This window comes from Sodiomyces alcalophilus (genome assembly GCF_042370955.1).
Source record: "Sodiomyces alcalophilus JCM 7366 unplaced genomic scaffold ACRALscaffold_1, whole genome shotgun sequence".
Lineage (NCBI taxonomy): Eukaryota > Fungi > Ascomycota > Sordariomycetes > Glomerellales > Plectosphaerellaceae > Sodiomyces > Sodiomyces alcalophilus.
In genome coordinates this window covers 118,005-131,803 of record NW_027263532.1, presented here as the reverse complement: position 1 = coordinate 131,803, position 13,799 = coordinate 118,005, and the positions used below count along the sequence as shown (strand labels likewise).

General features: G+C 52.3%; 4 protein-coding genes across 4 annotated transcripts; 3 read left to right on the top strand and 1 right to left on the bottom strand.

Moving 5' to 3' along the window:
- Positions 1-338: 338 nt before the first annotated feature.
- On the bottom strand, positions 339-948 carry ACRALDRAFT_1067834 (uncharacterized protein; the record flags this gene model as incomplete). The annotated part of the gene is made up of 3 exons (XM_071017488.1): positions 339-343; positions 402-485; positions 585-948. The coding sequence occupies 3 exons, from the start codon at positions 946-948 to the stop codon at positions 339-341; spliced, it is 453 nt and encodes a 150-aa protein (XP_070878329.1).
- A 1,674-nt stretch (positions 949-2,622) lies between these two features.
- On the top strand, positions 2,623-5,456 carry ACRALDRAFT_206522 (uncharacterized protein; the record flags this gene model as incomplete). The annotated part of the gene is made up of 9 exons (XM_071022060.1): positions 2,623-2,735; positions 2,777-2,842; positions 2,882-2,976; positions 3,036-3,129; positions 3,158-3,171; positions 3,293-3,341; positions 3,379-3,535; positions 3,570-3,648; positions 3,676-5,456. 9 exons carry the CDS (start codon positions 2,623-2,625, stop codon positions 5,454-5,456), a joined length of 2,448 nt encoding a protein of 815 aa, XP_070878328.1.
- Positions 5,457-6,394: 938 nt separating this feature from the next.
- ACRALDRAFT_1067835 (uncharacterized protein) lies at positions 6,395-8,317 on the top strand (the record flags this gene model as incomplete). Its single annotated transcript, XM_071017489.1, has 5 exons — positions 6,395-6,649; positions 6,701-6,872; positions 7,055-7,126; positions 7,182-7,832; positions 7,893-8,317. The coding sequence occupies 5 exons, from the start codon at positions 6,395-6,397 to the stop codon at positions 8,315-8,317; spliced, it is 1,575 nt and encodes a 524-aa protein (XP_070878327.1).
- Positions 8,318-9,225: 908 nt separating this feature from the next.
- Positions 9,226-13,792, top strand: ACRALDRAFT_1054549 (uncharacterized protein; the record flags this gene model as incomplete). The annotated part of the gene is made up of 10 exons (XM_071015822.1): positions 9,226-9,381; positions 9,783-9,830; positions 9,888-9,956; positions 10,012-10,562; positions 10,629-11,220; positions 11,300-12,674; positions 12,736-13,128; positions 13,191-13,453; positions 13,519-13,578; positions 13,652-13,792. The coding sequence occupies 10 exons, from the start codon at positions 9,226-9,228 to the stop codon at positions 13,790-13,792; spliced, it is 3,648 nt and encodes a 1,215-aa protein (XP_070878326.1).
- Positions 13,793-13,799: the final 7 nt, after the last annotated feature.

The window sequence follows — 13,799 nt, the reverse complement described above, 5'->3', positions numbered from 1 at the left end:
AAATTTGTGCCGATAGCCCAGTCCCCGTGCTAACTTTGAGAAGGCTCTTTCTGTCGGCAACCGACACGGGCTGGCTGGCCATGATGGAGTTGGATCGAACTCTGTCGGTACCCCTGGATCTCCAATTTTACCCCTTTTCCACTCCCGTCACCCATTTCTCCCTGCACCTGTACTTCGTAAACCCCTTCTACCCCCCCTTTCCCCATTCTGTTGCCACTGTTTCGTATGCCGAGCTTTATGACCTGCCATTATGGTCAAGGGATCTACACTGTTGTGATTATGCCACACCCTTAGAATCATACTCGCAAAGAAGCACCAAGCATGTGCTCAAGAACGTTCTACAGAAAATCCATCAAACTGAAGTAGACCAATCAACTTCGCCAATCTGTCCAGACACTGACAGATGACCTCGTCGTACTGCTCCTCAGCCGCTTCCAGCAACGCATCCGCCACGAGCTTCCACTCCTGGATCTTGTCGTTGAGATCTAGGCACAAGTCTACTAAAACCACTTCGACGAGTAGTCGGGCTTCGGGTCCGTGGATTGAAAGGGCGCCGAGTTTGATCTCGCGAGAAATGGACTGACATCCGGAGACGCCCTGCATCGCCGTCGGCAGCGGGGTGCTCGCCTCGCCGTTCCGTGAGAGAGGTGGCGTCGACAGGAAGCTCGCCTCGTTCACTGACGGCCGTCTTGATGAGGAGGTCAGACTGGCAGCCGCGCTGAGGAAGGCGGCCTCGTAGAATGAGACCAGTCGCGATGTGATCTGTGACAGCATGCCAGTGGTTCGTTTCGTGGTGATGCATCGCTCGCAGTGGATGATGGTGGAAAAATGGCCGGCCAGCTCGGTGCCGATTTGTAGAATGTCGTCGACGGGCAGCGTGTCTTGGTTCAGACGACCGGCAATACGCTGAAGCGTGTTGACGGGGCAATTGCAGTGGTTTCGTTGCATGTTGTCTGCAGTGTGGGTTACACGTTCCTTACATTTCCATCAAATATCATTGATGTCAATCGCCTGGAACCGCTCCCCACGCCACGACTCGCAACACTGGACAGCACGAGCTTTTTAACCCATGGCTCTAAGATTCTGACACTTGATAAGGTGCTGGTTATCGATATGGATGAAGATGGGCAGCATCCGACCCAGCCACCAGGCCACCAAAACCCCTGCGTACGACGTATTCCCTGTGAGCCCCCTGGCTCAATTGGCCCGTTAACCGAAACTACTTGAGTAGGTAGCATCTGTGCAACATGCTTACCTCCCCTCTCCATGTCCTCGTCGTTCATTCACAAAGTCACGCGACGGTCTGAGAACTCCAAATACAGTCAGACAGTCCTGCCTCCTATTTGGCCCAAAGCGCCTACCATCAGAGCCGCGTCCAGACACGTCTCGTATTTTGGCAGAGGTGATAAAATGGATGAAATTAGTATCCATGCTCTCGATCACTCGGACCGGTACTTTTCGCCTAATAGACCCTGCTCTGTCTTATAATTCCAGCGTATAGAGCGACACGAAGTTTTGTGATGAGATAGGATGAGCTATTAAATGGAAATTCGTGTAATGACGTAGGAATATGGCCCTCTACTTTGGACTGTCGGTGGTAGCAGAAGTTCCCTTTTTGTTGCGGATGCAATCTTGCCGACTACGGGTTCCTAGGCCTCCTTCAAGGGCTTCGAGGCGCGACAAGATTTGGAGCGGAATGGGTGGGAAGCTTGGTGCATTGGTGCGCTACAAATGCGAATTTGAGATGCTGCTGATTTTAACCGAGCAATAAAAAAAAGTCTCATTTGTCAAGATGTAGCAATGTGTGCTGCGCAATGTGCATAGAGGTTAAGACTCGGTGGACGGAACGTGGCGATTCAGCTACCCTCTAGTATGGGTGTATTCACCTGATCCGAGCATAAACCCGGGTAGAATTAAACTCGTTCCTTCTTATCATTCACCGTTACATTGACTTACGGATGGTTGACTAAAGAAGACGAAGGGGGGGTTGAGATGCAGGAGGGAACCATAACTGTCTAGAGCCAGCTAAAAAGGGCTGAATGGACCTCCGCGGCTCCGCCTGATATGCACATATTATACGATGAAACGTACGATGGAATGCCGCAGCATGCAACCGTGGTTACATTTCGACCACTCGTTGTATGGTCCATCTGGCCCTAGATTCCTAATCCGTGGCTCGTGCGGCATGCCCAGGACGGCTGCATCATTCCACCCATGTGGTGTGGTAGCCGGCTTGAGCGAGGACTCCCGGATATCCCAGAGATCGCATTAGACTTCGCATCAGGTAAAACATTGCAGCAACAAGTCCACTCCGGCCAGGCCTAAAATCTGCACGTATTGAAATATTCGGCTAACTATCCGAGGCGATATAAACAGCCTTGAGTAGAAGAGTGACGTACCGTAGTGCGTGTACCCACATACGCTTAGATGATCACTAATACCGGGGTAACCCTCGTGGTTGGTGGCGTCGATCATCCAACGGTCTAGATCGACGCTAGGATGCCATCGAGACAACATCCCTGCTCTTCATCACGTCCCAGTATCCCCAGCGACTATACTTCATCAACACACACACACACACACACACACCATCCGTTGCATGAGAATACCACCCGGGTAAGCATGAGATTTACCCAGCCGATTCAACTTCCCCCGCAGTTACACACCGAGTCGCCGGTTGCGTATGCTCTGCAGGAACCCCGCGTGCCCCGGCCGCCACACCACTACAGAGGGATGTGTACATTATATGGTACGAACACATTCATCACCTCTAGAGACTTGTACGGTCGCTCCTTTCTCCCGTCAAGGTGCCCTCACCTCTCAACACTTGCCGTATTCACCGGTCAAGATCCTGCACTTAGTGCACCTTTATGCGACCCAGAGGGCATCTTGGCCATCGGATACCCAGGTTCAATGGCTATATTGCCATTCTCGCTCGCCGTTTTGGGACACTCGTTCCCGGCCGGGGCCTATCATGTCGACTAGTGTAGTATGGTATGCTTTCGAGAGCTTCTGAGCTGTCCAATTGATTGTAGGCTGTACTTTCGCGTTTACTTCCGAGTCCAACTCCGAACAACGACGGGATAGCTACAAGGTGGCTGCCGGTGTGGCTGTCGGGACGGCCCAGGGGTCACCTTTTCCCGTACAGACCTTGTAGATCTCGCTCGGCAGGTGTTTTACCGCCGAGAAGTCTCCGAAGTCAATATCTGATAGCCCTAATTGATACAATAGCTCGACACAAATATCGAGTAAATGTACCCCACCTACCCATACCTATAAGGTGGTGTTGTAGGTACATTTACTCGACAGTTATGTCTAGACACTGTAAACCATTGGGATAGGTCACCCTACCCTCTAGGTTGACTTGGACCTTCGAAGGATGCCACAACGCCACTTATTTCTGCATACCTATGCGAGGTCAGCAGCATTGCCACACCCACCTTTCCTCCCTTCGCCGGTCCAGGCCATGGGCCGCGCAGCCAATCATCAGGCCTCAACCATGAATACTCTTCTCCCAAGAGATGCTTCGAATGCTGTTTGCGACTTGCATGCACCCATCATCTTTCAAGTGCAGACCGGGACAGCGCGAGGTCATAAGAAGTGAGGACAAGGTGAGCACACCGATCGCTCACCTCGCCCGCACTGCACGTCTTAAGTATAGATAGGTACTGTAAGACGCCAAGGAGTCGGGGAAGGGTTCGTCCGTACTTGTAGGACCCTTAAGCATCCATTACGTCCGTGACTCTTTCGGGCTCGTCGTGCCTCTTCAGATTCTGATCAAATCACGCACAAGTATGGTCGCCCAAGCCAGTGTCGCTCGTACGACGGCGCGAGCGCCAAAGTACCGGACTTCATGCGATAGTTGCCAGGCAGCCAAGGTCAAATGTGGTCATGAGAAGCCGACATGTCGGAGATGTTCTGTTCAAAAGCTGGAGTGCGTGTATAGCCTCTCGCGTCGCATGGGACGTCCAAGGGCAAAGAAGAGCGCCACAGAAGACTCGTCGTCCGGCTCCCTTGCGCAGACGAAGGCTGGGCCAGACGCAAGAACGTCACCCAGTCCAGTATCACCCGCGCCGACCGCTGAGCGCGGGCTCACGGATGCCGACACGATAGCCGTCAGACAAACCCCAGTCTCTGCAGCCGCGGCGGGCGGACCGTCAATATCGGAGTCGAACGACTCGAATCAAAGACAAGAAGATGCTTGGGTTTCCATGATAGCCGGCTTGGAGCATCCTAGCGGAGACAATCCCCTCGATGATACCGGCACACAGTCGACAATTAATTCTCTGGCGTTCTTGCCGACCGGCACGCCCATGGACCTGGATGATATCGCCGCCTTTCCACTTTTGCCTTCGTTTCCAGAAGACATGTCGAGCTTAGTGGACTTCCAGGGACCCACCGCGTCGTCGCCAGTCGAGCTTTTCGATGAGGCAGGAACGGATCTGCGTTCCCCTGGCATCTCCATCACCACCCTCGAAGGTCCCTTTGATTCCATAGCCTCACGAGCATCGCCGCCACAACAAGAGAAGCAGCAACAACAAGAACAAGAACAACAGCAGAATCCCCACCAACGACATCCCAGCGACATCTCCGTCCTCTGCCTCGATCAACAGCTAGACGACTTCTTTCGCACAGACTCCATATCGAGCTCAAACAATGCGCTACCAGCGAGCCAGCACATGTTCGACCATTCGTTTGACCTTCTCGCCGTCTTGGGCCGCCACACCTGTCAAGATACCGTCGGCCTAACCGAATCCTCCAAATCGTCGCGGTTCGAGTCCGCCCCAGCACGCCCTGTTGCAATACCATTTTCTACATCTTCCGCCTCGCCTGCATCTTACATGCATCCAGGCGTCGGCTCTGACCCAGACGCACGGCCGGTATCTGGCCGCAGGGCTGGAGCGCCATCATTGCCAGACCCCAAATGGACGGCCCAGTGCAACTGCATCTCGGCCATATCGGAGTGCATCGTAAAGTTGAAAACGGAGCAACAGATAGCCAGCTCACTCCCCATCGACAGCGCCCTAATCATGGAGGGCGAAATTGTCGAGTCCCTCTCCAGGCTCCATGGGTGCAAGAACTGCTGCCAGGAAAGCACCATGCACCTGCTAGCGCTGGTCAGCGTCCGGATGATGCTCGACGCTCTTCAGAAGACGGCGCGGGACGAGTTTGTATTGCGACCTGGCCGGTCCGGTTCCGGCAGCCCGGACGATAACGGCGTGCTCTTCATAGGCGATTTCAGGGTCACGTCGAGGGCACGATTTCGGTTTTTGAGAAGGCTTCTGCAGGCCAGGTTCTATAAGCTGGCAGTGTTGGTGGAAGAGCGCGAAAAGCTCCTGAATGGGGTACGACAGGACAGTTTTGCTCGGTCGGCGTCGGTGTTGTTGCGGGATATCTCCAGGGGGTTGCGGACTATCATGGGATGGGTGGAATTATGGAACTCGAAGCACTCGTGAGTGATTACAACTTATCGTGGTCCTTTTATATATATGCTATAGTCAGGTACAGGGTATTATCATGCTATTGTCTCCGCATGGTGCCATAGGATTGCCCGATCACGTCTTCAGCCAAGGTGGTGTATGACGGGGCTGCGGCCCTGGCCCAGCGTTACAGCCTACAGGAGTTACGGTACTGTATAACTGGCAGAGTATAAGCCATTCGAGGTATACATAATGTCCACTAATTACAATCTCTCTTTGCTGCAATAAGAATACTTAGGATCCACGCCCTTGCATCTCGTTGATTCCGATAGAAACAAGATTCGGACGTATAGTGTATAGCATCAGATGTATGTATAATAAACATCGGTAGTTGGGCGGCCATGGTCACAACACGGTTTTCTATTTCAACGCATACAAAGTTATAAATCAAACGAGTTAAGATCAGGACGATTGTTTATTATTTGATGCTTAAAGAGCCCTGCCGCTATATCGAACCAGCCATAGGGGGTAGTGGCAGAACATGCCCCTTTTAGCAGCACCAACAAGAATTTTCGTTTATTAGTATGATTTATTTCGAAAACAAGAAAAAAAAAAATAGAAGCAAACTAACACCTGCCTGTTCCAGGCATAACATATCCTTACGTGGGAAGATAAGTGATTAGGGGAACACAACCATTGAGAAAAAGGGGGGGGGGGGGGGTTCAGGTTCATTGATTACATGTACTCCATTCGCCTCGGTGACCGACTTGAACAGCGACAGAGGAGGAACACCTGGGGTAGATTGCCGTGTGGCATCACGATCTAAATGGAGAAAGCTACAGGTCGTCGCTCTTAATCACACTACCTAGGTACTTTTAATGTAATTCTTTCTCGTCATTTTTTGTTTTGTCCTCCCCTTTCTTTCAACTCATGACTTACTTGCCACGCTGGCCCCCATGGATAGAATGAACACCATGGTAGTTTCACTGGCTTCCCTCTTGGACCACGTCCCGCACATTCTGCTCAATAGCCCATTGGCCGGCGCTGGCGTGGCCGTATCGGTTATAATCTCTATTATTGTGCTTCTCGACTACCTCCAATACCAGAAGCAGAGAAGGCGATTAGGCGATGTTGCAATTGTCGGAGATGCGTCGTATCTAAGGCGTCGTCTACGATGGACGGAGAACGAAGTTAACTTTCGAGGCGTCCTGCAGCGAGGCTATGACACGGTAAATCCAGTATCCCGCATTAAGAGTCTCGCAACTAAAAAAGAAAAATAGTTCAACAAGAAGGGCAAGCCATTTGCTTACTGGGGCCAGCACGACGATTTGGTCGTCGTCGTGCCTCCCGGCGTCTGCGATGAAATCAAGAACGCTGGTCCTGACAAGCTGAGCTTCCTACAAGCTGTAGAAGATGTACGTCCAAAGGGGGAGATGACAGATTTAACTGAGAGTGTGTGGGTTGCTGACTTCAACACTAATGTCCGCAGAGCTACCATTTCAAGCTGCATACTAACATCCTGGGTCGTTGCCATGTGGATGCCGTTCGACAGTCTGTGAATAAGAACATGAGTATATATGACATTTCTTAACTTGGTCATTCAGTCTCCACCAGTCAAATCTGACATGCAATAGATCAACTTCACAACACTGTGGTGGAAAGATCCGACGAGCTTATTCCTCAGCTGTTCGACAGTTTTGCCAAAAGTACGTCGACGTGACGCTTTGTACTGTTGACGTATGACTGACACGCCTTTGCCAGGCGACGAGCCTTTCGCTGCGTTTCTCACAATCTGGCACCTAGTCCACATGGTTGCCGCCTCGTTCCTGATCGGACCAGAATTCTCGGGAAATCCAGAGTACATGAAGGAGATTGAGGATTACTGTCTCAATGTGCCGCATTTCGTCCACATGTACTTCTGGGTCCCCGCGCCTCTCCGATTAGCATTCTGGTACTTGTCACCCCAGGGCTTCAGGGTTCGCGCATGCATCAAGAGGCTCAAGCGCTTTATTGTCCCCGAGATTCGAAGGACGATCGACGCGTGGAGAAAAGGAGAATCGGTGCGTGACAAATACACGTTGCTCGGAGCCATGCTCGACCTCAAGGAGGAAAGGGGGCAAATCAAACGGGATCCCACTGCCATGAGCAAGGCCGAAGAGGAACGTCAAATCGACATCTTTTCGGATGAAGTCATCTTCACCGGCTTTGACAGTGCCGGTCCCGTGGCCTGTCTCGTCACCCAGCTCCTCTTCGAATCCATCCACCATAAGGACATCATAGGGCCACTACGGAACGAGATCACGGCCGCGCTGGCTGCTAATAATGGCGAATGGAATAACCAAGCCATGAGCTCGCTTCCCCGGCTGGAGAGCTTCACCAGAGAGACACTGCGAGTGGATGGGCCAACCTTGTGTAAGTGCATACATTCAAACCCGCTCCTAGGGGCTTGGAGTCTGATAGAAACCCATCTAGTCAGCGTCACGCGCTCGGTCATTCAGCCCATGCAGCTTCAAAAGTCAGGCCTCTCACTTCGTTCTGGATCCATGATCTCTAGCCCGGCATGGCTAGTCCAGAACGACAATGACAACTACGATAATGCAAGCCAATTCAACCCGTACCGATTCTACGACGAAAAGACCAACACCGCCTCAACGCGCGCTACCACGGCGAGCAACACGTTCCTTGCCTACGGTTATGGCGCGCAGATGTGCCCGGGTCGTTACCTCGGCGTCCGCATGTCACAGGTCCTGTTTGCCAAGATTTTGATGCGATATGATGCCGAGTTTGAGGATGCCGAGAGGGGGAAGCCGGATAATATCTTTATGCCGGGCCAGGTGCTGCCTCCGTATGAGTCTAAGATTGTACTTAAAATGCGGAAGGGCAGTGATGGTGCGTAGTTCTCCTATGGGGAGACACCCGAGTAAAAGAAAAGCTGTGTGCATGTCTAGGGCCATGGGAAGGTGGACGACGGCAGTGTGATTAGAAGATGTGAGAAATCTAGCTTTGGCATAGGCCATAGTTGATGGTGGGTTGTAGTAAGTGAATAGTACATGATCGTACGTTTTGTTTCAATTCTCTAAATACTGACACCGCGCAAAGTAACATTTCCAATCCGAAGCCTTACGAGAAGAGTACATGTAGGCTACAGTAAATCATTGAGCGGTTTGGTAGCACTCCGCCTATACGGAGTCGTTGCGTTGTCGACATCGCACTTGAGGTCTTAGGTGGGGCCGGTGAGCGGGACGGCACGACATTCACCAAGGGACTGACAGGGTACGGGGTTGTCTTGATGCCGATGTGGGTCTCCATTTTTGCCATTTTGGGGGTTCGGAACATGGGTGCAATAATTTCCAACCATACAACGACCAATCGGAAATATTCAACAAAGACAGTACACGCACAGACATAGTAAATAGTCAACCAATAGGAGACTTAACGGCAACTTATTGTAATCATGCGACTTCGAATCGACACAGGATGCCAGACCGTGTAAATCATTAAATTAATATCAGGTAGGTACGGGTAGTCCTACCTTCTTTGTATTGCAGTCTACTCGCAAACAGAGATTTTTTTTCTTTCTTGCTCGCCGGGAAAACATGTAAAGAGGGAAGGTGCGATGTATGGTCCTGTTAGCGAAGGGATGCTACTACCCTGAGATTTCCGCCAGGACTCCGCCGAAGACCCCTGGCCCTTGGGCCCCTTCCTCCTATTCCCCTAACCCCAATAAAAGCCTTTCTACCAGATTACAGCTTTCTAGCTACCTCAACCTAGCATCCTATCTCGGATCTCAATCACATCCATCATCATGAGGAAAACACGAAAGGCAGACAAGGAGAAGGACTCCTCCTTCGAACGCATGAAGCAACCAGATGGCGGCGCTACTGGGTCAGATGGCACCAGCAGCGATGCCGAGCCCGGGAGACAGGATGATTCTTCTCAAGGAGGCTTCGCCATGTTGCTGGTATGAATTTACCATTCCACGTCAGAAACGCTGATGCGGTCGTCAAGATATCGTCTGACATTTTGGGCAGCGAGTCTTCACCTTCGGTACAGGCCTCGATCGCACAATCCAGATCTTGTGTGTTTTCTCTGCCCTCTGCAGCGGCGCTGGTAAGTAAAATATGCCTGTCCCAAGTCATTTGGTAGTTGCCATGGATCCATTCCAACCGATACTGACCTGCCAATCGCTTAGCCATGCCATTAATGGCCCTCGTCCTTGGTCGCTTGACTGCCAATTTCACCGACTTTGGAAGCGCCGATAACCAACAGTCTTCGACCGAGTTCATGCAATCGGTGCAAACAAATGCGTACGTTCATGGTGCAGGAGGCGGGCTATGCTGTATTGGAGACGGCTAACGAAAGTGCAACTCCAGCCTCTGGTTTGTATACTTGTTCATCGGCAAATTTACGGTACGCCGACTACTCAAAATCAGCGAAACATCGAGAGTGTGCTAACATGAGCAATAGCTCGTCTACTTGTGGAGCCTCGGCTTCAGCTTCACTGCGAATCGCATGGTGCAAGCCCTACGCCTTACCGTACGACCACGCCCCCTGTCGTTGGATGAAAACACCCACGCTGACATTATTCAAGTGTTTAGACCGAATCCTCAGTCGTACAATCGCTGAGAATGACGCGGAAACCCCCGGAACACTGTCCAACACCATCACCACCCAGTGCAACTCGATACAAGCCGCATTGTCTGATCGCGTGGGGATCATGATACAGGCCTTCTCGATGCTTCTCGCCGCCTTCGCTGTTGCCTTCTCCCAATCGTGGCAACTGACGCTTGTCATGCTGGGCCTTGTCCTCATCACACTGGGTTTGATTGGCTTCATTGTCGGCAGCGATCAAAAGATCGAGGCCGGCCTCCTCGAACGCTACACCAAGTGCAGCGCCATCGCCGAAGACGCGCTCGGGAGTATCAAGACGGTCGTCGCCTTTGGAGCGGCCGGCAAGTTTCTGGCAAAGTACGACAAGATATTGGAAGAGGCTGAGAAGGACGGCAAGAAGCGAGGGCCTTTTGTTGGGCTCATGTTTGCTTGTCAGTACTTTTTCATGTTCACCGGCTGGGCCATCGGGTTTTACTTGGGCACCTACCTCTACAGGCGCGGCATGATGTCGGATCCCGGTAGGATTCTTGCGTAAGCCCCAATCCGTCCCTGTCTCCCTCCATATTCCGGGTCCCAGACTTACGCGATTTTTTACAGGGTGTTCTTTGCCATGTTGATAGGCTTGGGTGCGATTATGGCCCTGGGCCCCAACATGCCAAGCTTCATCAAAGCAGTCGCAGCGGCCGGTGCTGTTTTCAAGATACTCGACACTGATGCCGAACAAAACGAGGGGCCGGCGCCAGAACAAGGACTATTCGAATATGAGGCTTGCCATGGCCATCTCGAGCTGCGCAACTTGTCGTTCAGTTACCCTTCTCGCCAAGGTCACAATGCTCTTTCTGATATCAACCTCACCTTCGAGAAGGGTACATCCACCGCAATAGTTGGCCCGTCTGGGTCTGGTAAGAGCACTCTTATATCCCTCCTCGAGCGGTGGTATGAGCCCACCGCCGGAGCCATCCATCTAGACGACCGTGACATATCGACAGTGGACGTCAAATCGCTCAGGAGTCAAATTGCCCTCGTTCAGCAGGAACCCCAGCTGTTCAATGCCTCCATTTTCGAAAACGTCGCGTATGGCCTTCTCGGGACAAAACAGGAGGACGCAACAGACGATGAAAAGACGAGGCTTGTTGAGCAAGCATGTCGGGAGGCCGGAGCGTACGAATTCATCACCAAGTTGCCCCAGGTCAGTTGAACCGTTCTATGACCATACCTTTTCTTCTTTTCTTTTTTTTTTCACCTCGCTGACAAGTCCTGGCTCCTAGGGATTCCGCACCGTTGTGGGTGACCGGGCGTCACTTATATCCGGTGGACAGAAACAGCGAATCGCAATTGCGCGTGCCTTGGTCGGTCGGCGTCCCATCCTACTCATGGATGAAGCCACAAGCGCTCTGGACGTTGAAAACTCGAAAGTCATCGAGGACCTCATGGCATCTTCCCGAGACCGGACGACTCTCTTTATTTCTCACAAGATAACGACGGCAAAACAAGCTCACCGTATCGTGGTCCTGGATCAGGGCAAAGTTGCCGAACAAGGGACGCACGAAGAGCTCATTGGCGCCGGCGGGGTGTATGAACGGCTTTATCATGCGCAGACCCAGTTCGAGGTTGATGATCCCGCAGTACAAGCTAGGGATACGACGCCGATTCAAGATGCCTCTCCGGACGGTGAACCCCCTGTCACTCCAGACACTTCGAACCAGATTGATAAGATCCCTGAGATCCCTAAGCGCTCTCTTTGGTCCAACCTTTGCACAATTGCCATCGAACAGAAGCGCTTCTGGCCCATTTTCCTGACGGGTGTTATGGCTTGCATCGTCACGGCGCAAATCTTCCCCGTCCAGGCCATCCTCCTGGGAAGGGTCCTCCAGGTATTCCAGGGCCCAGCCGAGCAACTGGCGTCAGACGCCAACTTTTGGTCCCTTATGTTTTTCGTCGTCGGGCTGGGCGCCCTGATATCCTACGCCGTCTTGGGTTTCTTCATGACCCTGCTCGGTGTGCGGCTCACTAGGTTTTATCGTCTGGATTACTTCCGCGCAATCCTTTCCCAACGTATGGAGTTCTTCGATCGCGTTGCGTCGGGTGCTCTCGTGTCACGGCTGACGTCCGACCCGTCAAACCTCCACGACCTGATATCCGTTAACATGGGTCTCCTGATATCGATATTCGTAAGTATCCTAAGTGGCAGCATCATTGCGCTGGCATTTTCTTGGAAACTTGCCTTGGTCGCTATATTCGGTGCCATGCCAGCGGTGTTTGCTGCGGGATTCCTGCGCATGAAGTTAGATTCGTCGCTCGCTGAGACGACCGCCACCATCTTCGAAGAGAGTGCGCGTTTCGCGTCGGACGCCCTCTCAGCATTTCGCACCGTCAAGGCGTTCACCATGGAGAACAACGTGCGTCAGTCTTACGAGCAGCATCTTTCCTCGTCCCTCGGAAAACTTTACCGAAAAACGGCAATCATCACGCTCTTCTTTGCTCTATCGGAGAGCGTTGAGCTCCTGGCGGCAGCATTGGCCTTCTGGTACGGAGGTACGCTGCTTAGAGACGAAGAGACGACCACGGAGCGTTTCTTTACCGTTTTCATCGCCGTGGTTGTTGGAGGACAGGCAGCCGGCGCTCTCTTTGGTTTCTCGTCTAGTATGTTGTCCATTCAGGGGGAGGGGGGAAGGAGTCAATTATTTGCTAACGGGATTTTCAGATATCAGCAAAGCCAAGATTGCGGCCAACAATATCCTCGACCTTCGTGCGCGAGGTCGCGAGGCAACTGGACCCAGAGAACAGCCCCCCGAAACACCACAAGAGAAATCGACGGACATGGTCGTCAACTTTGAAAATGTATCTTTCGCCTATCCGGCTCGGCCGGACGCGCAGGTGTTGAAGGGTATTTCGCTGAAAGTCTTCCGCGGCCAGACGGTTGGAATAGTCGGGAGCTCAGGGTCTGGAAAGTCCACTTTGCTGGCGCTCCTCGAGCGTTTTTACGACACCCAGTCCGGGAACTTGAACGTTTTCGGTCAGCCAGTGTCGACATTTGATATTGATGAGTACCGGAAGAGGTTGGCTATTGTTCCACAAGAGCCTACATTGTACAGGGGTAAGCAGGCCTTTCATGTTTATCACTACGGATGGATTCGTCTAACATGACTATCACGACAGGCTCTCTTCGTGAGAACGTGATGCTCGGCGTCGACGACACACAGGTCCAGGAAAGCGATGTTGCCAGAGCGTGCAACGCAGCCAGTCTAGGGGACTTTATTGCCTCCCTTCCAGAAGGATACGATACGGAATGCGGTGGCCAGGGCATTGCATTCTCTGGCGGGCAAAAGCAGCGTATCGCCATTGCACGAGCTCTGATCCGTAACCCTGAGATACTCCTCCTGGACGAGCCCACGAGCGCTTTGGATGCAGAGTCTGAGCAGGTGAGCATCCGTATAGCTTCCTTGGCTTTGTCCCACGGGCATTCATTAACAGGACAATTTCGTAGCTCGTGCGAGAGACCCTTCATGATATTCAAGGGGGGAGGACGATGATTCTCATCACTCACGTAAGTACAAACAGTGGCATGACATCAATGGCATGGTCAAACTCTGAAGGCCTGACTGACCGGTTTGTTTTAGCGGCTCAACATTGTCAGAGCGGCGGACGTCATTGTCTACATGTCCGGAGGTGAAATCCTCGAGCAGGGCACGCACAGCGAGCTCATGGCCAGAAAGGGACACTATTACAGAATGTACCAATCTTCTCTCGGAGAGGAGTAGTGTGTGA